Genomic DNA, 25,944 nt, shown 5'->3' with positions numbered 1-25,944 from the left:
CCATTTATCGTTCCATAACCCTCTGGGTGGTCCTCAACTTAAGTAGAACTCTCTTGGTTAGCCTCCACGTTTCAGCTCCATAGGTGAGTACACGTAAGATGCAACTGTTATATACTTTCCTCTTTAGCGATACCGGTAAGCTGCTAGTCATAATCTGTGAGTGCTTGCCAAATGCGCTCCATCCCAATCTTATTCTTCTTGTTATTTCCTTTTCATGGTCTGGATCTGCGGTTAGTACCTGTCCTAAGTAAATATATTCGCCTACTACTTCCAGTACTTCGCTACCTAATGTAAACTGCTGTTCCTTCCCGAGGCTGTTGAACATTACCTTAGTCTTCTGCATATTGATTTTCAAGCCTGCCTTTCTACTTTTCCTGTCTAGGTCACCAATCATTTTTTGCAGTTCATCCCCCGAGTTGCTTAGCAAGGCAATGTCATCAGCAAATCACAGATTACTGAGGTATTCTCCATCTACCTTTATCCCTAACTGCTCCCATTCCAAGTCTCTGAATACTTCCTCTAAGCAAGCTGTGAATAGTACTGGGGAGATTGTGTCTCCTTGCCTAACACCTTTCTTTATGGAAATTTTGTTACTTTATGCAGTTTAATATCGGAAATTCAATGGTGACCTCCATATGTGTGTGGACCACCCCCAAAACTTGGCCACTTGGATCCCTGAAATTTGACGTCGCGCAAATTTGATGAGCGCGAGCTCAGGACAAGTTCACTTTCACTTAATTTACAAAAAGAAAAGATATATCAAAGCATGAATCCACAATACAGTGAAGGTAAACAAGTAAAAATGAGTACGGAAAATACAGTTACAAGGTATATTTTTTATGTATTGTAGAGTGCGGGCTTGAAAATGGAATAATACGCAAGTAAAAAAAGATCAATCTAGGCTGATTAGAAACACAAATGCGCTTTGGGAAGGTTTAAGGTGGTCATAATTTAATACATTCGGTAAAGAGTACCGTATCATCTGAGCTTTCCCTGCGTTATTAGAGACGTGACGTAATTTCACAGCTGCAATTTCTTTGAGTTAAGGGCCATTTTTTTGTTTATCGCTGTCTGATAGAATAATGCATGAACTGAATTATATGTAGATTAGCAGCTGGGACCGAGGTCAGGTTCGCAAATATTGTCCTCCTGAGTGCGTCACAATCAGCATGTAAATGAACGCGTACGGCTATTTTGTGTAATGTGTATATTGTTAATGTTGGCAGCGGTTGTAAAAATAGCTTAGTGGGGAAAATTAATGGTAAACAATACTTTTATGTTTTACGACAAGACAAATTCCAAGCGACAAGACAATTCCAAATTCCAAAGTCAAATGCTAAGACCTCTTTTTCAGCTGGTCATCTGAGCTCCACACTTCTAACACCATTTCGCTAGTGCATGCAATTGTGTACAGGAATATTTCGTCCCTCAATTCTATTTGGATCATGTATATTTACTTGGCCTTTGTATCAGTCAGGACATGCCAGAACAGAATGAACGTTTATTGATAGAAGGTGTTCGCTTTTATAGTGGCTGATCGATGCCGGCACGTGCTGGTATCACCGGCAGTGGTCAGTGCATGACGTTGCCGGTAGGCACTGCGCATGCGTATCTTGCACGATACATCTTCCCCTGTTTATTAGTTCTTTGAAAGGTCAGCGAGTTGTTATTTGGTTGAAGTTACCATCGTAGTGTAGCCAGGTTGGCTGGCGCCTGATTCTGGAGGACCGCCTTACTGTTGGCGTCGACTGCCCGTCCGTAGTTGGCGCCGCTACAAGTCTCGGGCTGGGCACGTGCTCGTCTACGGGCTCGCACTCACTGTCGGACTCTTCACTTTCGGCTATGCCGCTCTCGAAGGGTTCCAGCGTCGAGTTTAGGTGCCTTCTGTTGCGGCGAAGCAGCTTGTTATCTTCCGTAATGACCCGGTATGACCGCGGGGCAGCCGGTCCCACTACTCGCGCTTTGCGGGTCCACTGTTTGTCACGAATCCTAACCACCTCTCCTTTCTTGAGGCACGGTAGAGATTTAGCATTAGCATCCAGTGGCTTGCGCTTGAAGACAGTTGTCTTTGGCTGGCGGCTGAAGTCAGGGAGCAGCGTGCGCAGTCTTCTGCCTTGCAGGAGCTCACCCGGTGAACGACCGTCCTCCAATGGAGTCGACCGGTAGGACAGCAGTCCCAACCAGAAGTCCTGACGTGTCTCCTGCGTCTTTTTCATGATTCTTTTCACAATTTGAACGCCTTTTTCGGCAAGTCCATTAGATTGTGGAAATCCAGGGCTCGAAGTCACGTGCTGGAACTCGTACCTGGATGCAAAAACAGCAAATTCGTGGGAGGAGAATTGGGGACCGTTGTCACTGCAAACTTCTACTGGTATCCCGTAGCGGGCAAAGATGGCGCTTAATTTGTCAATAACAGTGCGAGCTGTGGTGTCGCTGAGTTGTTCAACTTCCGGGAAGTTGGAGAGGGCATCGTACACGCACAGGTAAGAACTACAGCCGTGCTGGAAGATGTCCACGCCGACTCTGTACCAAGGGTAATGAGGTGTTGGCCGCATCAAAAAAGGCTCGCGTTGTCGTTGGTACGCGTATTTCTGGCAGACAGTACAACCGTTTAACATCCTCTCGATATCGGAGCAGAGTCCGGGCCAGAACATTAGCTGTCGAGCTCTTGCTTTACATTTATTCAAGCCCAAATGACCCTCATGTAGACGTCGAAGCATTTCTGCCCTCATAGACTTTGGAATGACTACTTTCGTCCCTTTTAACACGATTCCTTCTATGAAGGACAACTCTGCAGCGAATGGCTTCAGGCTGCCGAACAGATCACTGTTGTCTCTAATGTAACCTATAACAGACTGTAGATCAGGATCCTTTGCAGTAGCCTCCACAAGTCTAGTCATTGTTCTGCTGCTCACCAGATCCGTGACCACTCCAACGGCATGAACCTCTACGTCGTCTGGGAAGCCGGTGGTGTCCGCTGATTCCTTGGGCGATGACCTCGACAGCATGTCGGCCAGCAGCAACTGTTTCCCTGGTACAAAATGAAGGGAATAATCGTACTTCATCAAGCGTAAAAAAAAACGTTGAAGCCTTGGCGGCATATCGCCAATATCTTTCGATGCAATTGCTAGGAGTGGGTGGTGATCCGTTTCAATGACAATTTTTCTTCCATAAACAAAGTGGTGAAATTTTTCGCAGCCAAAGGTAATTCCCAGTGCTTCTTTCTCAATTTGCGAGTACCTTTGTTCCGTTTCAGTCATGACACGCGATGCGTAGGCGACAGGTCGCCAGCTATCCCCGTGACGTTGCAAAAGCCCAGCTCCTAGACCGTTTTTTAATGCGTCCGAGCTGACCTTTGTTTCCTTAGCTGGATCAAAAATTGCCAGCACAGGTGTACTGCTTAAAACAGAGCAAAGAGCAGCCCATTCAGCGGCGTGTTTCTCTGTCCACTGAAAGATTGTGTCCTTTTTGACAAGATCTCGCAACAGCTTGGTCTTATCAGCCATACGCGGAATATACTTCCCAAAGTAGTTGGCCACCCCCAGCATTCGCTGAACAGCCGTCTTATCAGCCGGGGTTGTCATTTCGGCAAATGATGCTGTAAACGTAGGATTAGGCTTTATCCCGTCTTGGCTGATAATGTCGCCCAAGAATTCAACCTCTGTGCAAGCGAACTTGCATTTGTTGGCATTGAACGTTAAGCCAGCGTGCTTTGCAAGTTCCAATACCCCACGGAGGCGCTCATCGTGTTCTTCACGTGTCGCACCCCATACCAGAATGTCATCGACATACACGCGCACGCCTGGGGCTTGGTCAAATACCTCGCTCAATGTTTTTTGGAACACCTCTGGTGCTGAAGCAATCCCGAACGGCAGTCTCAAGAAGCGGTAACGCCCGAACGGTGTAGCGAATGTGCAAATTGTTGATGTGTCCTTATCCAATGGAATCTGATGAAACCCAGAATTTGCATCGAGACGAGAGAAGTATTTAGCGCCAGCGAGCTCCGCCTCAATATCATCACGCTTTGGCATCTGGTAGTGTTCCCGCTTCAGGTACTGGTTAATGTTTCTAGGATCCATGCAGACCCGCAGTTTGCCATCTTTCTTCCTAACAATAACTAGTGGGCTCACCCAGTCTGTTGGCTCGTTGACCCTTTGAATGATGTGGGCCTTTTCCATGCGTTGCAGCTCCTCCCGCAGTGGTTCTTGCAATGCCAACGGAACACGTCGCGCTGGCTGTATCACTGGTATGGCATCTTCGCGCAGAACCATCCGGTATGGACGGGCAACACAGCCGGTACCTTGAAAGAGCTGCGGGAATTCTTGCAGTACTTTTTCAGAACACTCCGTGTCCACGGCTTCCACCGAACGCACCACCAGTCCCAGCGACTCAGTTGCGTGTAGTCCAAGTATTGACTGCTTGCTTTTCTTCACGATAAAGAAAGTGAAAGTTCCGGACTTGTCGTTCATCACCACTGGTAAGGTCGCCGTGCCGAAGTGTTTAATCTCGTCCCCGCTGTAGGACCGAAGAATGGAGCTGCTTGGCTGCAGGACTGTCTCTGCTTTGCATTTACGAAAGACCGAATAGGGCAGCAAGTTTGCCTGAGACCCAGTGTCTACTTTGAAAAGAACATTTTGATTGGCTACTTTAGCTGCAACCATCCAATCAGGTGTTCTTTCGACAGTGCAGACCCTGACATTGAGGATTTCCAAGCTTTCCTCGTGAACTACTGCACCGACTGCAGGCTCATTCTGGCAGCAGACAGCGAAATGATTGGCCCCTTTGCACGCAAAACATGTCTTCCCGAACGCTGGACACTTTTTTCGCTCGTGTGTTCGATTGCACTTGCCACAACGGAAACGCTGACGTTGTTTCACTGAAGCCACTTGCCTTTCTAACTGGCCCCAGGCCTCATTTTGCTGCGATGACACTTCCGCAGCTTTGCAGATCTGTTCCGCCTTAAACAGCGTAAGGTCTTTCACTTTAAGCATCCTCTCCCGGACCTTCGGACTACTTGTGCCGAATACTATTTGATCCCGTATCATTGAGTCACTCAATGCTGCAAAATTGCAACTCTGGGCTAGCTTCCGCAGGTCACGAAAAAAATGTTCAAAGGTTTCACCTTCCGCCTGGATTCTTGAACGAAACGTGTATCTCTCGTACACTTCATTCTGCTGCTCTTGACAGTAAACTTCAAACTTCTTCACGACCGTTGCATAGTCGTCCTTGCTTTCCTCCTCCGAAAAGGTAAAGTTATTAAATACCTCAAGGGCCTCGTCCCCAGCAACACTCAGCAGCAGAGCCGTCTTAGCCGCTTCCGTCCTTGGTTCTTTGGTGGACACTGTAGCCTGCAGGAAGAGCTCGAACTTCTGTCTAAACAACGCCCACTTCTTTGCGATGTTCCCAGACAGAAGTAGTTGGTCAGGCGGCTTGAGTAGCTCCATTATCTGGCGGCTAGCACGGACGTTCCCTGCTTCCTTCAAGACACTGTTCGAAAGGCCAACAGCCGGCCCACTTCTGACACCATGTATCAGTCAGGACATGCCAGAACAGAATGAACGTTTATTGATAGAAGGTGTTCGCTTTTATAGTGGCTGATCGATGCCGGCACGTGCTGGTATCACCGGCAGTGGTCAGTGCATGACGTTGCCGGTAGGCACTGCGCATGCGTATCTTGCACGATACAGCCTTCTTCGACATGGAATCATCATAGCATTTCGAGTCGGGAAGACGACAAACGTATTTAAATTCAGCTGTCGAAGCGGCTTCTCCAAAAGCAGAGTTCCTTTTTCGGTTAGGAACAGCCGGCAAAAATTCAAAAACAAATTATCTAATAAAACTCTGCGGCCCCACAATATAAGAGACACACGCGACATCAATGCACGGGAGTAGAAGCTTGTACCAATAATCAAGACAAAAAGAAAGAAATCAATCAATCCTGATATACTCATCTCCTTTGCTATAGCCCTTGTCAGAGCGAAATATTACGCAAATTTAAAAACTACAACGTTATTCTTTGCTCTAAATGTCAAGCAATAAATAAAAAAAGTTTCAGGCCAGAAATCACATGCATGCAATGCGCTACGTAATGGTAACCATAATTTGTGTTCTGCAGTAACCACCCAATCGAAAAACGACCGTTCATTCCAAATGGGAACTTTGCAATTGTGTTTGCTCCTTTAGTTAAACTAATGGACACAAGTTGGCGTTTGGCCCAAATTCCAAATGCTGCCAACTGCTCTGAGCGAAAACACAACTGGAAAGTGTTCAATTGAATCAACTGTTTCTTTTCCGACAGTGCCGGTTTTTATCTGGAACGCCGCAATGTTTCTTTCGAACACACTGTGGGTAAGTGGAATGCGCTGAAGTTGAAAAAAACGGATGTTACGTTAAATAGAGTGCGTTCCAGTTAATACAAGCTCGTTCCAGTTACAAAAAGAGACAGATGCAAGCCATAAATGTAGCGTTCCACATAGAGCAACGTGATAGCGCCTGGTTCCAGATAAATTATCTAGAAGTGATTTACCTGGAACTTATGTGGAGCTGGTGGAGTTTATGTGGAACCAAAATTAAGAGTGCAGGTCCTGACCGCATTCCTATCTTTCATACGTATTGTGAACGATCCTTCGTGGATAGATCCTTCTGGCTAGTCTGGAAATCTCAGAGAGCTACTTGTTGGTCATGAGAGAGTCTTTATCTCCGGGTAGCGAGTCTCTACGGCCGCTCAGGTGTATACATATCGAGCGAGGCGATGGGCAACCTCAGTGCCTGGTAAAAATCCTCGTGAGATGGAACCCAGATTACTGAAACCTCCTTAGGCCTCTGCCGATGTTCCTACCAGCCGCCTTATTGTCAGATAGAACCATCATGGCTTTAGTACCCGTATATGCTAGCTGTATCGCACTCTCTAAGCTATTAAAGCGTTGCGGGTATTAACAGATGCAATTTCTTTCTGGGAATGATTTCATCTACCACTGCAATGACCGCGGCTTCTTCTGTTGGCGCTCGCTGCATCGCAATAGGCTGATTTCTCAGAAGGGTCTTTCATTAGTTGCTTTGAATACATTTCGCTCTATGCCCCCTTCGTTCCTTGTCATGGATCGGGTGCATATTCTGGGGAATCGGTGCAATTTTGAACAGCTTCCGCGTCTCAAGCTCGGAAGGTTCAGCGAGATAGGACGACTCTCGGCGAAAGCTTAGTTCTTTTCGTATTTTTCCGCCCGCTACACTGGATTTGAGCAGCCAGATATGTGCCGCCTGACCGCTTTGGCAATCTCTTCATGAATCTCTGGAGGACGTGGGGGAGAGATATGCTTAAAGCCTTTTTGAATGACGTTCTGATCATTATCTCGACCTTCTCGCTTCGCCAGGATTGAGATTGAGAAAGGGGATGGCATAAGCTATCACGCTGATTATGAAGGCACCAGCCAGCCTTATTAGGCGCGTTCTCTGAGGCCTTTGTTCCTGAGGGAGGTTCCCCTGAATATCCCCGTTACCTAGCCGATATAGGTCTCAGGCTTTTAACGATGGTTGTGCTTTTCCTATTGAACCAGAGATAATACCCCAAGATGTATTATGAACAATTAAAAACCATGCTTCTTGAAATTCGTGGGCCTGTTTGCCAGTGCACCGCGCCGCCCCGGCGGGCAAAAGCCTGGTGTGAGCAAATCTTCTAATATCTGACTTCTATATTTCCATTTTTTTTTTGGAAATAATCTTTTGGCGTCCTCATTCTTTGTAAACCTCGCCCTCTTTCCCCCTCTCAATAACAAACCCATCGTGGTGGTGCTGTTGTGACGTCACAGAACACGCAGTCTAATTAGTGTCCGGTCATTGTCACCTGCCAGAACCATGCTCCCGATAATTCGCTCTGACGAGGCCGGCAAGACCGGCTTTTCTGAAGGATAGAGCCTTTACCCAGGCCGCGCAAATCACGGCCAAATATTGGTACTGTGTTGGCAATTCATTGGTCATGCCAATATGTCCAACATAATACCAACATTGGGCCAATTGTTTGTGCGACTGGATACGCTATCGCGTTACAGTGTTGGAACACTTGAACTCTGCGTGTAAGAGTATGACGTCACAGAGTTAATGGCGCCCGTCTCCTGCTCTATTTGCTGATGTTCCTTATTCGCGTACAGCATGCACTTTGCTCTGTTGTTAATAACAAAACATTTAATTCGAGATTTTTTTGCCCGCTGAAAGCCTAAGAGAAGTCAATGGGAAGATTAAAAGGGCGAGGGCATTTTTTTTTCTTTATGAGCACCACTGTATAACGACACAATCAAAACAATGGAACGTGTTCGTTAAGATATCTCAATATTTATTCTACATGTACAAAAAGAAAAATAACCCGAGGAGCTTACACACAACATTCAACATTCGACGCAGCTGTGGCAGCAGCATCTTTCAACTTTGCGAAAAAAAAAACCATAATGAGGTTGAAGAGAAAACAAACAAAATTGCACAAGTCGTGCCAGCTAAGTGGGTCTCAGAACACACATTCATCCCGGAACACCTAAGGCGGCGTGCCGATGAGGATACTCCGATACGAGTACGGCGGCCGCTACCTGACTTAGGAAACCATGAGCACATGCTGGTCACGAACTGTTTCTGTAAATATAACAATTCCACTTTAATGCTTCTATCTCACACTTTACGACTAGACATCGACGCTAAATAAGTTCTCTCTTGTGAGTAAAAGTAAGGAAACAACCATTAGTATTCGTAAGCACATCATCTGGGGAATATAAAAGTACAAAAAGCGTGCAAAAGCGCCGTAAGAAAAGGTGCGGGAGATTCTTTGCGGCCGCCTGCAAACTTCAACTCCGGCAAATTGCGCAGAAGCAGTAGTAAGTTGATTACATCGATGCCAAGGGGCACTCGCTTAACAATAAATGGCAGTTATACAAAAAAAATGGTTAAGAAACTGAAACGTTCAATGGCAACAGGTGGTTGCATTGTTTTGCGAGCATACTGACTAACGCACAACGCTATTGGCAAAGAAGAATAATGCACAGCTGTAGTCAAACTGCAATTGATGGCTATGTACAAACACAGAGAGAAAATCATAGTTCAATTTACAGTGTGACTTTTTCCTCCTATATACAAGAGTTATACATATATCTATATGTTCCGCACACAGCACCTTGTGTGCTCTGTTTGAAGTGATATCAGCGCTGGGAGGCAGAGGTCCGCTTCAAGCAAGGCTTACGACGAAGAAACACAAATTCAGTGCTATGTCCGCCTCTCCTTCAAAACCATGTTTCCATTAACAGGGCACATTATCATGGAAAAGATTTCTGGTCTTTCCCTATTTTAAAACATCTATTAAATTAATTTCATGAAAGTAGCAGAAGTCTGTATACAAGAGAAGAAAGTATATAAGATTTGGTTTATGCCCCGCGAGCTTGCAAAGAATTAAAGTGGTCGGGGCTGAAACTTTACAATCGATAAGCACACATTCGCAAAACATATTCATGACAAAAGACCCGTTAGCGATGTTTCAGGTTTGTTAAAAAATAGATATGAAACGCAATGAACAGATTATGAGTAAAATGTTAATGCTCATGTTACTACAACCAAAATATCAGTTTAAAATAAATTGAAGTAAAACTGAACCACTGAGTAAAACTTTACATGAAAACAAGCTTACTTTTATCAGATGGCAGTGATTATATGGCAGCATATCTACAATGGGAGACTCGTCTTTGCTGACGGAAAGTAGACATCCGCAGTCACCGGAAAACAATCAAAATTTGACCGTCAAAGATATGGTGATGCACTGTGCTAAGACATCATGACACAATGAATTATCAAGAAATAGTTTCTTTCACTAAGGATGACAATGGAGCATGCTCTATCAGAGCGTCGTTCTTCATATGTTACAACCACGAGACATCGAAGGCGTAGTTCGCGATGTGTATATAGCATTAGAGCGATTGCCTTAGAATGCCTGCATATTCTAATTCCAATTCGTTGCTGCAAGGACAAATTTACAAAAGTCGACAAAAAAAAAATTGAGGAACTGAGTTATTCAACCCAGTTATTATCGACCAGAGATGGACAGTAAAGCTACTTTTCATATAGATAATTCCCTGAAACACATATTGTACAATATTTATAATTCTGTTTTCTTGTGTTGTAATGACCCAGAAAAATCTTGTTATATGGTCATGATTTTCTACAATGTCTCTTACAACTCTCTAAGGAATACACTTTTCCAAAGTTATTCCTAATGTTTCGCCCTCAGGCATGTGGCAGCCATGACTGAAGTTCTTTTTTACTTTTTGGAGGGCAATATCGTCTCTTGTTGAAACAATATCAGACATTGCAGCAGCATCGACCTAGCACACACCTTTTGATTCGCAAGAATATTGGTAGCGACTTCTTCGAAGGAACTCTAGCAGTGCACAGCGTGATGAGAGCTGCCTGTAAGTCATGCATGGGAGTATAAAGCCACGGAATTTTTTTTAGCTTCGGACATACTGAGAATACCGAATAGCAAGCAAGAAAATCCCTCTAACTTCACACAAGCGCGGAACATGTCCATGCACATCAATATTCACACCTCCAATCGTACTTCACAATAGCAACTGCTGACAGAGTGTGCACATCCGCGTTAGGACTTTTTGTATTACGGAAAGCAATGGCAAGATTTTTGAACGGTGACCTCTATGGGCATCATCAGTTATATAAACCGCACTGCGAGACTAGGCCTCATGACTTTAGCTTTCGCGGAATGATGCGGTCCCGAGAGACGTCATGTACGGCCGACCCATTGACCATCACATGGTGTCCGTTTTCGGCTAGCACGGATGCGGCGTTGTTTGAGGCCGGACTGCTGCCGCGGCGTCGGTTGCGACGCGTCTTGGAGAACTCGTCGCCGAATACGTCACCCGTACGGAGAGCCGATATGAGGTCGTCGAATTCGCCTTTGTCGTCAGTGGTGCCTCCACCGTTCAGAGTGCCCGGACCTCCCTTGAGGCTGTTCAGGGACCCGTTGAGCGTCGCCGAGCCATTGGCCCGAAGCGTGGCCAAGCCGCGCAGAGTACTGTCCTTGCGTTCCCGCTTCTGTGTGAGGGAAGAGAAATAAGCGTGTTTTCTCCCGAAATGTGCAAATTACGATACATAAAGGGAAATTAGGCTATTTTTAATGGACACTCAGCGTGACTCCTACCATTTAGCGCTGTTATAAAACAATTGTTCTTCGCTGTATTGATCTTCGTTCCGTAGTAAGAAAGACGCACGTATTGTTGTGATATTTGAGCTTCCACCAAGAACTCCGTGATTAACGGTTTGAAGCCAATGGCAGTATAGCCTGGCCTCTGAGAACCGCAAGAAAACTTTGTCGACCAGATATGTTTACTTTCGAAATCAGCCGATGATTTAATTGTTTAATTGTTTTAACATTTAATTGTTTAACATTTTCTTGAGCTTATAGCAGCTCCTTTTTCCGTTATCCGTTTCAGACTTTATTGTTATAATGCAGTAATCTGCCGACATTGTCTCGGTGTCCAGCTTTTCTGTTGCCTTACGCGGTTGCATTCTAAAACCTTCCCAAGAAGCGATTAGCGACCACAGAAAATTACTCACCCCACAGTGACATGCTTAAGGTTACAAAATCTCAAATTTCACACAGTCACGGCGCATATACTTTATAACAAATAGCCTCAGAAGTCAACGGCCTTGTGAGCCTTCCCCATCGCTCTCGAATTGTTTAGCAATTTCAATGACGCACGAGACTACAAGCCAAGTTCTGACGTCACTCGCAGTGTCATCGACATTATGCATCAGCAAAAACATCCTCCCTGTACATCTGAACACAGCGTACTATAAGAAAGGCATCCGGAGTTTTTAAACCAGACCCCAGAGCCCAATAGATACTATATGGCGAAGATCCCCCCTTTATAAAGGGCTGTGCAGGCAAAAGGCAGTTACAACTATCAGCCTTTCGGCTATCTTGTGCAAACAATGGGAATTCCGTAGCTAGTTTCAGCTCACCTTTGGACAAAAAAGCATCCCTGCAGAAACTTTACCAAAAAGACAAGGAAGGCGGGAAAGGCGTTGCACTGCCTTTGCCCCATCTGTCTCTTGTCTATATACGTTAAAGTGCCGCCAAAATATCGGCCAAAATGTGCGTCCTTTAAGTATCGTCTTCAAATGCAACTCGCCTCGGCTTCCTGCCTGCTGCGGCGCTCCTCGTCTTCCTTCTTCCGCCTGAAGTTTTCGTTGTCATTCTTGGCCTCGTTGAACGATGCCAAAAACGAATCGAAGATGCTGAAGAACTCGTCGGGAGGCACCTGCGCAGGGTCCTCGCCAAAGCGACGCGCTGTCTTCTCGTACTGCACCGCAAAAAAGAAAGACATCGACGCGATGGTCAGTCAATACCTCACGCTGGGGAACCGACCGTCATACTCTTTAAGTGCTCTTTAAAAGAGTGCGTTGGTGGACGAGTCGGTGAATCATGATAAAATAATGTGCTTTCTAATTACACACAAATTGGCAGCGTCAGTAATCAACCTGACCTGACAGGATCACCGAAGTCATGTATAGTGTGACACCAACAAGAGCTGTTTGCAATTACCTGAATATGTTCTGAACGTTGAAGTGTTTACACATATCCAATGCATGAAAATAGTTTTCACGGCTGATAAAACAGTTCCTTTGTAAAGGTGGAGTTACTGCGCTCTGTCTAATAAGTGAAAATATGAATGCCCTCGCATGATATTTGCGTTTTTTCGTTTGTTTACTTCACTACCACTAGAAACAATAAGAATCTATAACCACTACTAACTAGTTCAAGCGCAACTTTCTTAAGTGCAATGGCGCCAGAAAACTGCATCCCCTTTATGTCCTCCTACAACGTTTTTCCTATTTGTTAGTTAAAACGCTGATGTGCGGACGAAGAAATTTCCGGAGTCCTCCACTACAGAGTCTCTCATAGCCTGAGGCGCTTTAGGACGTTAGACCCCACAAACCAAACCAAACCAAAAGAGGATAAATAAAGTATTGCAAAACTGCTAGGACGCGAAAGCTGTAATCACGTCCTCTAGTTAACGTTCCTTTTTCTTTTTTTCTTGTTAGTGACCACCCCTTTAATTCTCATTACAGTGAACCAACTCCAACTTGCACAATCTACTCTTCTCTTTTGCCGACTTGTCCAATCACATTACGATGTACACATTTTATTCTGTTTTTTTTTTTTTTTTTTTCGATGAACCTCCCAGCCAATGCAGCCACCCCGGAACCTCACATTTGCTGTTATGCAAAGCACTTACATTAAGAGCCTTATGCACTCTAGGTACGGACAGCACAATTTAAGATCACGCGTGGCTGTTCTGACTGTTCCGCTCTGTTTCCGGCCTTATCACCACGGCGCTCCACCTGACCAAAGCGAGAAAAAAAACAAAGAATATGGACAGCGTTGCGACACAGACCTACGTCAGTGCTTCAGAGCGTGTCAACAGCTCGTTAAACATCGCCGGGAAAGCAGAGTTTGAACGTCTGTACTTTACGAAGACTTCTGAGAACTGCGGTTCATGCAGGCGCGCCTTAATGCACATTATCGAGCAGAATGTACCAGAAAACGTTTTTGCGGGTGTTCAACGATTACTGACATAGTCAGAGTAGAAACTGTGATTTTTTGTGCTCTTTGTTAGCCACCATCACGTTATTCCACCAAACTATCTTCCCTCGTCACTCAACGCGACTCTGCTACCGCCGATTATGTTCATCAACTAAAAATTAAAGGGCCTCTTAAGACGTAATTAAGAGGTGAACGGCAAAAGCCTACTTTTTCTCCTCTTATAATACGCTTCTTTCTCTTCTCTCTTTTCTTTACCTATTATCCTTCCTTCTTGGCATCTCATTTTAGTCTTTACTAAGTATTTTAGTAATTTCTAAGAGAAAAGAGAGAAGAAAAAGAAGAGAGAGAGAAAGACGCACGCCGCAACAGCTGCCGTCCACTACAGAAGCGGTTTAGTCATTTATAATCAGTAATTTATAATAAGCAACTACTACTCATTAGTATTCATTACAAGACATTAGTAGTAATGTAAGTCATTACTACCCATTACTAAGCATATTAGTCATATATAATCAACGGTAGTCATTAGTACTCATTACTAGACATTAGTAGTAAGTAATTGCTACCCATTACTAAGCATATTATAGTCATCTGTAATCAACTGTAGCCGTCACCAGTCGTCGTTAGGCATACTGGTCATTGCAAGGCATTAGGTCATTTTAGTCATTACTACTTGTTACAAAGCATGTTTAGTCATTTCTAATCAATAGCATTGCGCTTAACGCATCGAAGTTTAGCGGCTTTTTATAATTGGTTTACAGGAAAGGAAAGGCGCAGGATGTGTCACTCCCAGACACTCGCTGACACATCTCGCGGACAAACCAACCCGACGCGAGATTTACACGAGCCTATAAATATAAAGGCTTTCTCCCTAATAACATTCATATTGTCTTCTACACACCACGGGCTGCTATCTGTGCTCATTGCATATTGAGTGGTTGATTGATTGATTGAAAACTTTATTGAGCGCAGTAAAGTTTTCAATCAATCGATCAATATTGAGTGGTTGTTCATAGCTTCGACTTTGTTTCCATCACAATGAGGTGCACAGTACTGCAGTGGTATTTTATGCCTCCGCGTCCGATTCGGGAGCTTTGGTATTAGTATCGCCTATATCGTTCGTGCTATGCCAGGTGTTAGTGTCAATCTTAATTGCTTTCCTATTGTCAACTAACATTACGGATGCTATTTTCTCTCCTTATCTGCTGCATAGTAGAGTCGTAGTAGAGACCTTTGTTCTATTTGGCAACCATGGCAGTGGTTATTGTGAGTAAGGATAATTTGTTTTCTTCTTGAATAGTTTTCAACTCCGCACATGTTCCTAATAAAGTACTGCTGTGTTTCATCCATAAGAGAAAATTATTACTGGCCTCAAGTGTCAACAAAACTATATCCATTGCCCTAACTGCATATTATTCTATCGGGATCAAATTTCTCTTATTTTTATTTCTCCTACTTCCGACAGTTAGACACATGGAGCGGTAAGTACCTGCACAAGTGCATGCTGCAATTATGTAATGGCGATAGTCAGTGCTTGAAGCAGCAAAGCAGTACACCGCTCACCCTTGACTTCATGTCCAGGAAACTGTCCTCGAGCTCAGAGAACTTGTAGGTGGCACCGGTGATGAACTCCTTCATGACGAGGACGAACTTGTCACCCGGCTGAGCGGGTTGCCCGCGCAGGTACTCGAGCTCTTTCTGAACCTCGCTCAGACCTGTTTTCAGGTCCCTGATCTCTCTTTCCAGCTCGCCCAGACTGCAATAAAAAGCGTTGGGAACTGTTTTGTGGATCACCGCGGCTGATTCATGCAGCAAAAAAGTCAACATTAGAATGTAAAGAATGGCTTTGATAAGGGGACAAAAATATAGGCAGAAAGTATAAAATATATCTGCAAAAAAAATGAAGAAAGAGCACTCGATGGGCTTTAAAAACGGCGATGTTTTGGGTAGATTTAAATCGAATCAAATCAAATCAACTTTATTCATCCTTTTTTTTTTCTCTCCTGATGAACAGAAAAGAAATGCTGCACTGGGTTAGCAGCCAAATTCTTGACACATTTTCCGTAACACTCATTTGTTACAGTAATACGGAAAGTTGAGCTAGTTGGTACATGATTGAACATGGTTGTTGTTCTCCGTCGCAGCGCTCGTAATTTGCACTCATTTGTTAGTTATCGAAATGGGCGGCACTAGTTTGAAAGTTCAGTAAAACATTTTATGTTACACTCTTATCTAGTAAAAAATTTCAGAAACTACACCAGTGACCATAAAATTGAAAACTACCTTCATAATCCAGCATGTTATAACGAAAAAAAAATAAACATTATTCCTATTATTTCACCCGAAGTCAGCATAACGAAACCTTTCTTACTTACTTGACTTTCGCTGCTTTCTTGACGTGGGGAATGTCTTCTTCCAGCTTCAAAGTATCTTTGAACTGAAAATACAGGCAGCCAATTTATTATCACTCCGGTTTTTCTCATCCAAATTCGTAGACAGACTTAAGCGGACCAGTTTACTGTTGTCAAAAATGTTGCAGCCTCGCATCAGATATTCGGGATGCGGTTAGCCGGTATTTTTTCTTCCAAAACACTTGAGTAGTGAAGAAGAACTAATTGCTTTTGTCGCACCCTTCATCGCAGATCCATGCCCCTCGCCCTCGAGAGCACCACCATCGAGCGCAGAGCTTTCGTAAAGTGCGAACAACCGATTCGCTTCTCTGCTGACTAGCCTCGCTTCATCGCAGCCTCACGTCGAGTAGGTAAATATGACCGGTGCCACATTCCGTTACTGCTAACAACAGGCTATAATATAAGAACAGTGCCTCTACGGTCTTTCTACTGCATCTACTTTATTTATTGAAGCACATATGCCAATTCAATGTCTAATGCGAGGCAAAATTCTATCAACAAGTACAATTAACCAAAAACCAGACTATTTCCTATCAATATTAAAGTTGTCATCAAGAAGCAAGCAGTCATTGTTGCCGCAAAATCAGCTTTCGTGAGGCGAACTGGTCTTTTAACCTTGGGAGCAGCAAATCAATGTTAACCTTGAGGTGTGCCCCCGTCACGATTTACGAAAGAAATAACCAACAAGCAGTAGTTGCACCATTACGATCGACTAGCCTACAAGTCTTCTTACACACTTCATAGCCCAAAAAGCGGCAGCAGCAGCCAGCCTGTGACGCAATCAAGGCGCACACCTTCTTTTCCAGGGTTTCGATCAGGTAGTGCAGCAGGGTGAAGTTCCGGTTCGTGCTGGACTTGGTGTCGGCCAGATGGTTCAGGCTGGACAGCTTGAAACCGACCGCATTCCCGCGCTGACCGCGATTCATGTAGTTTCCGAATGCCAGCACAACTTCGAGCAGCTTCTTGAGGCGCTTGCTGCGCTGCACTTCCTTCGATGCTTCCAGAACGGCTGAAAAATAGAAAACGACGGCATCGCTCGGAATCATTTTCCCCTTTTATTTGGACAGTCACGTCACTGATGCGTTAGGCACGTAGCCACATCCAAATTGTTTAGGCAATAACCGGATCGCACGTCATTTCACACACTCGTGACGTACGGCAATCTTTTATAAGTTTAAGAGCAGGTTGATCGCAAAATGTTAACTTAATTAGTTGTCGCATTAGTGCATTAGTATTAAAGCGCTCCGTCCGACAGTTTGAAGCGAGATAGACTTGCAGAAAAAATAACATTAACTTGCCGAGCCTGGGTTTCGATTCCACGGCAGCACAAACGAATGGACTCCGCTAGCAATTGCGCGAGAGCACTATGACATCGATCACCCATCTCTCTATTTCTATTGGTCACTCCTCGTGGTTAACTATCACAATATCGCGTTATGCATTGCATGTAGTCTTTATCATATTCTGGCCATGCGCAGTGGATACAGAATACAATATTTTTCGCACTGCCGTTTTAAGGTGCGTTAAGGTGCGTTAAGGTGCATCAAGTCATCCATTTCGCCGACTTTTGCATTAAGCCTGATCATAAACCCCAGCCTTGGAGAGAAAGCGAAATCAAACGAGATGTGCTAGCACACAGTTCATCTTCACACTTGGTCAATTGAGCTAACCTAAGGAGGCAGGCAGCCATCGAGCAGTTTTATAAGCCTACCGCAAACGTTTCCCGCGTGCCTACTGAATAAGGATACGTGAACTACTCTAGCGATATCCAAACAAGTCGTCACTGGTCGAATAGATCATTTTTCCAGTAAACTATATAGAGTGCTGTTCCAAAGTCAACCTCTAAAATATTACAGACTGGGCACAACTGTTTCGAACACTCCACATTACTGATTCCTAAGTGATGTTGAGCAAACCAATGATCATTTGCGCCGCTCTAAGGGACGAAATTGAACAGAAACCAATCTAAACTGCAACATGACAAAATAAAAACATTACAGTAACACTCATGTCAGCTTCAGTATTTTAAATATTTATTCGGCACAAATACAAGATATTTCTGCTAATATGGCAGAACTCAGATCTGGCATCGTTAACAAAATTGATCGTTCGAACCAGATACGCTATTAACAAATATTACTTGCCACGTACGTTTAAAAGCTGAACTATGACTAATCAAGAAAACGAATAAATGGTCTTTTGTTGCTATTCAAAACACTGAGTTTATCTTTTGTTGTTGTTGTTGTTGTTGTTGTTGTTGTTGTTGTTGTAGTTGTTGTTGTTGTTGTTGTTGTTGTTGTTGTTGTTGTTGTTGTTGTTGTTGTTGTTGTTGTTGTTGTTGTTGTTGTTGTTGTCGTTGTTGTTGTTGTTGTTGTTGTTGTTGGGCAATATGAGCACATGGCAAACCAATCTGTAGGCCAGAGGTTCTCGAAATATTTTCCGCGAGTCCCGCTGAACAGCCCCCAACCTATGTCCTTCCTCTCTCTTGCTTCTTGCTAAGTGTGAAGCACGCACAGTGCTTAAGTTCGTTGAAACAATTTTATACAGTTAGCTTTTAGCATCAGAGCTCCGTCCTCTGTTTCGCGCCGTGTGCGTTGGCACCTTCCGCAGCGTGTACCTCGCGCCAAGATGCTGTGCGCCGCCAATTTGTTGATATGGGCTGAAACTGCGGCCGATCCTACGAACTGGCAGCATGCTAAGTTGCTCGATAATTATACTACGTCTAGGACGTAGGCGAGAAGATATACAAGGGGCATAACGCACAAGGCGGCATGTGTTGGGGTTCGTGCACTCACGCGCGCGGCTACTGAATGCGCGGGCCCCACAGCCGGGTTAGCCGACACAAGTCAAAAGTTAAACGTACACGCCTCGCATTGAGCTTTCTTCTGGGCGTTTTGATGGCATCGGCGGTGCAGGGTCAAAGGTCTGCCGTCAGCAAGCCGCTTGCTCCGAAACACCAATATACGCCGAAGAAGAAAACTACCCTTTCGCCGCGCTGCGACCATGGGAGGGAGCGACAGATAACCAATGTAAACCTGGCAAACGTTGCGGGATCCTTTGCGCAGCTCAGTCGGTGGAGCCAATGGCATGGTTGGGCGTGCCGATGAGATGAAACATTGAACTTCTGAATGTAGCTTTGAGTCCTTGTGTTGAATTCGAAAGAGAATTGGCTATTTAGTAACACGGTCACTGCCAAAAGCAAGAAACCAAATCTTTTTAGGGAGTGAACTAATTAAACGGCACAAATAATCATGAAAGGTAAGGTCTATTCACGAGCAACTTCGCCTGATTTGTGACGGCAGCAACTTATGGGGGAGGGGGTCCCTGGCACTTATATTGATGGCTCTCCAGATTCCCTAAGGAAAAAAGTGTGGAAACCGCTGGCGTCGGCAATACCACTGCAGAAGGGTGCAATAAAGAATTAAATCCAACTGCTTATATAAAGTATATCGATTATAAGAATTAAGGACATCAGAATCCGCTCGTTGTCTGCTGAAGTAGACACAAGGATGTAGACCCACATCGAAGGGAGAGGTGCAGCTATTGGTTAAGGGAAGTTGTGTGCATTTTACCACTGAATTGCCACGACATATACATTTGATCCTGGAAAGCGCATAAATACACACGGCCAACAGCAAACGACGGACACACATCTCGTGTGTATACACGCGTCCGTGCGTTTTTATGCGCTTTTCAGGTTCAACAGGCCTAACCAACTCGCCCAAACGCAGCCATTATTGGCGACATATACAACCAAACAAAGCCGTCTTAATGTTCACGGATGAAGTATGCATCTCTAGCCAAGAAAACGCCACGTCAAAAATGTACCATCACTAGCGCCCCTACACGGCCTACATACGAATAAAGGCTAAGTCAGTCGTGGCCAGAAGGGCCGTTCCTCTCAATCTATCTGTGGCCACTCGTAGCTTCCTGTTCATGCATCCTGCTGCCGCATCTCAAAACGATGTAAACGTCCCATTACGACCAGAAACAACATACCATGGTGACATAATTGTGATCAAAATATATTCAAAATATATTTCGCATCATTCTAAACCAGCAGGCGCTACACAGTGCAAACCACAAATGGAGCTATCTACATGCGTAACCGCATTTACCCTATGTCAAGTGTTTCGCTGGTACCAAATGCCACCTGTCCAGGAGAAAACAACATTCTTGGGCTGCCTCAAGCGGTGACACTTCTACAGCCCACAAGCATCATCGAGAATTGAGAGACAACCTTCGGCAATATGATGACACCTGCTGGAAGAAGCATCTGTCCATCGTCCAGGTACCAGAGAAGAACCTCACACAGTGTTTTGAGTCTAGCATGGCTATAATATTATTACTCATAAAGGAGCGTGTAATATATCGCAACTATAGTGCCCCAGATTCGTCTATCAAAATAAATGCTAGGGGAGCCGTGGCCGGTAGAGTCGTTCTAGTAGCTTCGTGCCGCCGTCCTTTTCGTCGTCACTGTATTTTGTAATGGCGCGCTGAAAAACGCCACTGCGCGATAACAACACGCCGTTAAAAAACAGTGGAAAACACAATGTTAGGACCGCTGTGGTCATGCCTACTGCTCACCGCAAATAGACAAGCCAATGGATGAAATGATAGTGATAGTGGTTCTTATGACTGGTTTTATAGTGCACATGCAGCTGTTGCCAAAGGGAGCCAGGTAGAGGGTCGTCCACTTCTAGAAAAGCAAGGCGCCCGTGTGCTGTGCGACGTCAGTGCACGTTAAAGAAGCCCCGGTTGTCGAAATTTACAGAGTCCTCCACTACGGCGTCTCTCATAGCCTTAGTCGCGGTGACCGTGTTATAGTTAGAAGTGGATGACCCTGTACAAGTTCCTTTTTCTTTGCACAAACTGGAGTCCAAGAGCCGGCTCTAAAGCATTTCACCATGGCCGAGCACCAGTCAGAAGAGAGAGCTTGTAACCAACCTATCCCCGGCGCCGGCACCCGGCGGCACTAGGGTCGAACCTGGCACCTCTCGCATGTGTCGGGCGAAATATGTAACGAGAATGACGGAACTGAACTGAGACAATACCAACTTTGTTCATTTCTAGTTCTGGTTGTCCGCCAGTTTAGCACTTTTCTCCCGATAAGCAGCACACGCACGGAATCTTCCTCAAATAAGAAGACAGTAGTAGCAAATAGTGCGCTTGTGCGCGCGTCCATCAATAAAAGCATCCACAACCAATGCAACCTGTCAGTAATCAGAACAGACGTTTGTAAGGGCAAACAACTTTTTAGAGCGTAAGCTTAAGTGCTACCATTCTCCAAGGTCATTCATCTGCGCAAACTAGGTATTGCGCATGCGCCAGTTTCATCTTGAGAGCAGCGCCGTGCACTCGCTCATTCGACTCGCCGCAGCCAAACCGCGACTGAAGTCAGCCTCGCAATCACATGGCCACCGTGAACTCCTCCTCGGCTTCATCTATGGTGCCTCGCCGCTGGATTAAACCAGTGCTCTCACCACCACATGGCAGCTGCTTAGAGATAGCTGCTACATAACTGCGGCTCGCGCTTCCTCAGTCTAGTCATGAATGATGCAATACCTGATACATCGTTGTCTACACTCTGTCGCAAGTGCCAAGCTGGCCAGGCTGGCCAGGCTGAATAGGAAAATCCTGCCTATGTAGCCCAGCGCGAGGCCTACATTGCTATGGATAGGAAATACAGCCATGCAAGGCTTGCAGCCGAGACTGCCGAACATCGAGAAACGCGTCTGCACCCCGTGCTCGTAACGCTAACAAGGAGCAATTACGTACCTTAACTAGTTTCAGCCGGGTTCAACCTCCAAATTATTTCTACATGCTGGCTTTAAAGTCGTAGTACAGAACACTAATACTTAGGCCAATACTCCAATAAGGCATGTAACGCCATGAAGACACACCGTTCAGGACTGAGTGAAGAAGAAAAACCTAGACGAAACTCACCAACAATTTTAGGCTTGCAGTCTGTCACCCTTTCCTGGAACTTTTTCTTGTAATAAAGTGTCCTCAGTCGTTGCTCGTAGTGAATAATTCTAGAAAGAGGAAACAAATTTCAGCTCGCGACCACCAAATTCACCAAAGACACTTAAACTGGCGACAAATTCCAAAACATGATTCAAAAGCGTTAACTGTGTATTAGGTGAGCCGCTAAACCTAAAGAAGAAACATACATTAGCGGGTGCTTTCGGAACTCTTTGGGAAATGAGTGCGCGCCTTTGGACGCACTCTGTTTAAGCACGACACAAAAGCTTTTTGATAAGAAGCTCGCTACTTCAAGAATAGTGCTAACTGTTAGAAAAATATACGCGAAGTGGCGATTGCTTCCTAAGGATTTTTATGCTTCATAGTATCGCAAGGCAACGGCCATTTGAGAAACCGAGCGATGAGAAACAAATGAAAAGCAAATGTATAATAAAACTTGGTGAGATCACAAGAACATCTTACTGCTTAAAATTAATAATTTCCCGCGGATCCAGAAACGTAATCAAGTGCGTCTGTTCAGCTCCACCATAGTGAGAATAATATTCCAGAGGCTCCAGAAAAAAAATGGCATAAATAACTTTAACATTCCAATGTTAAAGTTATTTATGCCATTTTTTACATTTAGCATTCATCCAGGAGGTTTCAGCTAGCATAACTAGCCGCAAAACTGATTTGTACACTTGCCGACGCTGTTGTTCAACTCACCTGCTGATTTCGTAGAGAAATCTGTCTGCCTTCGCCATGCTTTCCATCTCACTGCTGTGCTCCTCCAACAACGCTTTCTCTTCAGGGCTTGGAAGAAACTTGAGTAACTGTTGGAGAAGAGTACATTCACACGTCAATGCAGTTCACCGTAACATACAGGATCCCTTCTTTTCAGCAATAGTTGCCTAGGAAGCCAATACCCATGCCACTGCACTATATGAGCTGCTCCTATAAGCTTTTAAAAAAGTTCGGTGGTCTATGTACAATAAGCTGAGGTCTTATTTTTTATTCGTTTGTTTGTTTTTTAACAATGCATCAAGTGACACTGCGAGAACATTGAAAGGAGAGGTTTTGCACCCGTTACGCTGATGCTACAGCTGCAAGGGAATTAATGTTAACATGCACGCTGTTCTCATTAAAACTCTAACGTTTTCTGAAATCACACCGAAAAGTTTAAAGCAAAATATCTATATATGTGAGAATGACTGATAGTTGTGAAAACTAACTGAACGGAAAAGAACTAAATGTATAACCGACTGAGAGCTGTAACGTTTCTTTTCCAACATTTGAGAGTGCCTTTCTGTTCACAGCGATTTTCAGCACAATCCTAGTAATATCTCATGTTGAAGACGGCAAATATATGGCAGCCAGAAAACATGCGCAGACTACACTTATCTACGTTCTCGCGTAGGTAAACGCTAAACGTGCCCGATAGGAAACGTTTATGTAACTATCCCTAGGGGTCTCACGACGCATTGCATTAGCAACGAAGTGTACCTAACAAGTGTACTAACATTTTTAAAAATTGTAAACACGTGTTTGTTTTTGTCATTTGAAAACTTATGGCCTGAATATTTTTATTAATGTTCATTATTAAACTGCTAAGTATGAATGCACTTGAAAGCAATATGGAAACCAAGAACTGTGGACCAAAGAAAACATCATGAGATGTAAGAGGAAAATAAGAAAATTTTAAATTTGTAACAGGTAACGGGCAAGTGGGGGTGCCGTCCAAAAAACGAAGAAAAGAGGGGAATTCTGCGGTGTCGTGGCAGGAAGAATTAAAGGAAAAAGTAGCATATGGGAGTGCAATAAGGTCACAACACCTATGGTTGCCAGAAACACATGTAGAAGGCATATCTATAAAGGTGCAATTCACGTTTTCGGTTAAGCCATTATTCTGAGAGTGATAAAGCGTAGTGTGCCTGTACTGTGTGGAAGATTGAGGCCATCGATGGCCAGTGAGAGAAAGTACCGGCCCTGGTCGGTAAAACCTTGTGAGAAGCGCCATGAGTAATGGCTTCTTCAAAGAGAAAGTCGACAACGTCAGTAGTACAACTGGTCAGCAGTCGACGCGTTACTTTGTATCTTGTTGCATAGTATGTGACCACGGCGATCCACTTATTGTCTAAGCTCGACATTGGGAAAGGGCCAGGGAAGTCGAGGCCAACGCGATCCAAAGGGTCGTACCGAATGTCAGGTGGTTGAAGTGGACCAGCCGGCAACAATGATGGCTTATTCTTACGTTGATACAGGTCACAAGCGGCCACATATCACCGGACGGAACAATTAAGTCCTGGCGAAAAGAAACGAGGGTGCGGAGCGTGCGGAATACAACGAAATGTCCGGTGGAGAGTAGGTCGTGGAGTTCGTAAAAGACATCCGAGCGCAGCCGGTGGAGCACCACAGGCAGCAGCTCAGGTCCATCCACTCCTATACGGCGACGGAATTAAACCTTATCTTGAGTGAACAAGTATATGGAACCATCTTGGTCAGGAGAAGTGAGGTCTTCGCTGCAATCAAGAATCGCAGCGTTGCTATCACCTATGTAGATGAAGTGTGAAATGATGGGAACGAAAGGTCCCACGCTGCTGTCAATTAGGCCAAGCGAGTCCACCGCATAGCAGAACTAGCAATGAGCGTCCTGGTGGAAATGACCCGATTTGTAGGCGACGTTGAAAAAGTACTCTTGTAGGCTTAACGCCCAACGACCGATTCAGCCCCGGGGCCTTGACATAAGTGAACCAGGATAGCGCATGGTGGTATGTCAGGACAGAGAATGGCCGGCCGAAGAAGGATAAAATTTAGCAACCGGCCAGACAATAGCCAGATACTCGCATTCAGTGATGAAATAACTGGGTTCGGCAGCGGAAAGAATTCAGCTAGCGTATGCAATGACCAGGTCATGTCCATGCTTAATTTGAGGTAGCACAACATCAATCCCATGCCCGTTGGAGTCCCCCACCTTCCGTAAGGATGGACGGGTCAAAATGAGCTAGAGTAGGTGATGTGGTCCGTAGTGCAACGAACGATGAAAACGCTTCCACTTGGGCAGGTCCTCAGGAAAAAGAAACGTCTTTCTTGATCAGATCATTGTGTGGGCTAGCGTGGGCAAAACAGTGTACATCCCTCACCAGATTGTGTAACGCAATTATTTCACGGCCCGGATTTCGCTGGGGTCAAGGAATGTTCCAGATTCGTCGACGAAATGGCCAAGGATTGTAAGCTGGCGGCGCACAAATTGACACTCCGCATAGTTGCGTTATAGACCTACTTTGCGGAACACGCTCTGAAGAGCTGACAATCTTGGGCGATGTGTAGCAAAGGTAAGCGAGAAGACTACAAAATTCTCTAAAAAGGAGACAAGTTGTCCATTTGAATCCATGAAGGAGGCAGTCCATCATCTGTTCAAAAATTGCGGTGCATTACATAAACCTTAACAGCATCACTTTAACTTGATAGAGTCAATCAGGATGAAGAAGGCGGTCTGAGATGATTCAAGGGCAGTGGGAATCGACGACTCTCCGGGGACTGCTAGCGCATGCTGAGAAGGTTCTGAACATCGGGGCGGGAAAAGTGAGGCAAAAATAGGTGAAATGCGGATAGTGGGGGTAGGTCAGTGGCTCAAAGTTTCGGTGGTGTCAAGGGTCGGGCACAACTCGTCAGCAGTTAAAACAGATGAGTCTGTCATCTGAAGTCCTCTAGTCGACAGAATTGCGGCTGCGACAATGCATGGTAGTACTAACGATCAGAGCCGAGTGGGTCATGCGGCGAGCATCTGAAGAGCTGATGGAGCAAACCGGCTGAATCTCATGGGTATCGAATTCTTGGCGGACAACAACCTGGATGAAGGCCACTGCAGGTTAAAAAACATCGGGGAAAATCAACGAGCTCCCGAGGAAAAAGCCTCGTCACGCTGTCAGATGTCGGCACGGGGCCCGGTTCTGTCGATTCTGCACAGTACGACGTCGC

At 45.0% G+C, this 25,944-nt stretch overlaps 2 protein-coding genes across 3 annotated transcripts in view; both read right to left on the bottom strand.

The window, feature by feature from the left end:
* Positions 1-1,478: 1,478 nt before the first annotated feature.
* LOC146172945 (uncharacterized) lies at positions 1,479-5,444 on the bottom strand. Its single transcript, XM_084585087.1, has 3 exons — positions 4,891-5,444; positions 4,131-4,300; positions 1,479-3,031 (listed from the first exon to the last, which is right to left on the bottom strand). Exons 1-3 carry the CDS (start codon positions 5,442-5,444, stop codon positions 1,656-1,658), a joined length of 2,100 nt encoding a protein of 699 aa, XP_084441213.1. The 3' UTR covers positions 1,479-1,655.
* A 2,861-nt stretch (positions 5,445-8,305) lies between these two features.
* The window catches only part of DAAM (disheveled-associated activator of morphogenesis-like protein), a 129,992-nt gene continuing 112,353 nt past the window's right edge, over positions 8,306-25,944 (bottom strand). For both annotated transcript variants that reach the window (XM_084583932.1, XM_084583930.1), the window contains exons 18-24: positions 22,693-22,799; positions 21,949-22,037; positions 16,797-17,011; positions 15,967-16,028; positions 15,155-15,347; positions 12,177-12,347; positions 8,306-11,076 (exon numbers count right to left, since the gene is read on the bottom strand). In XM_084583932.1, coding sequence (XP_084440058.1) covers positions 10,723-11,076; positions 12,177-12,347; positions 15,155-15,347; positions 15,967-16,028; positions 16,797-17,011; positions 21,949-22,037; positions 22,693-22,799 — 1,191 coding nt within the window. In that variant the 3' untranslated portion in view covers positions 8,306-10,722. The remainder of the gene's footprint in view (positions 11,077-12,176; positions 12,348-15,154; positions 15,348-15,966; positions 16,029-16,796; positions 17,012-21,948; positions 22,038-22,692; positions 22,800-25,944) is intronic.

The sequence above is a fragment of the Amblyomma maculatum genome, chromosome 11 (genome assembly GCF_055883805.1).
Source record: "Amblyomma maculatum isolate TAMU_Amacu chromosome 11, ASM5588380v1, whole genome shotgun sequence".
NCBI lineage: Eukaryota > Metazoa > Arthropoda > Arachnida > Ixodida > Ixodidae > Amblyomma > Amblyomma maculatum.
Note: the sequence above shows the minus strand (reverse complement) of the source record. Positions and strands in the feature narration are given on the sequence as shown.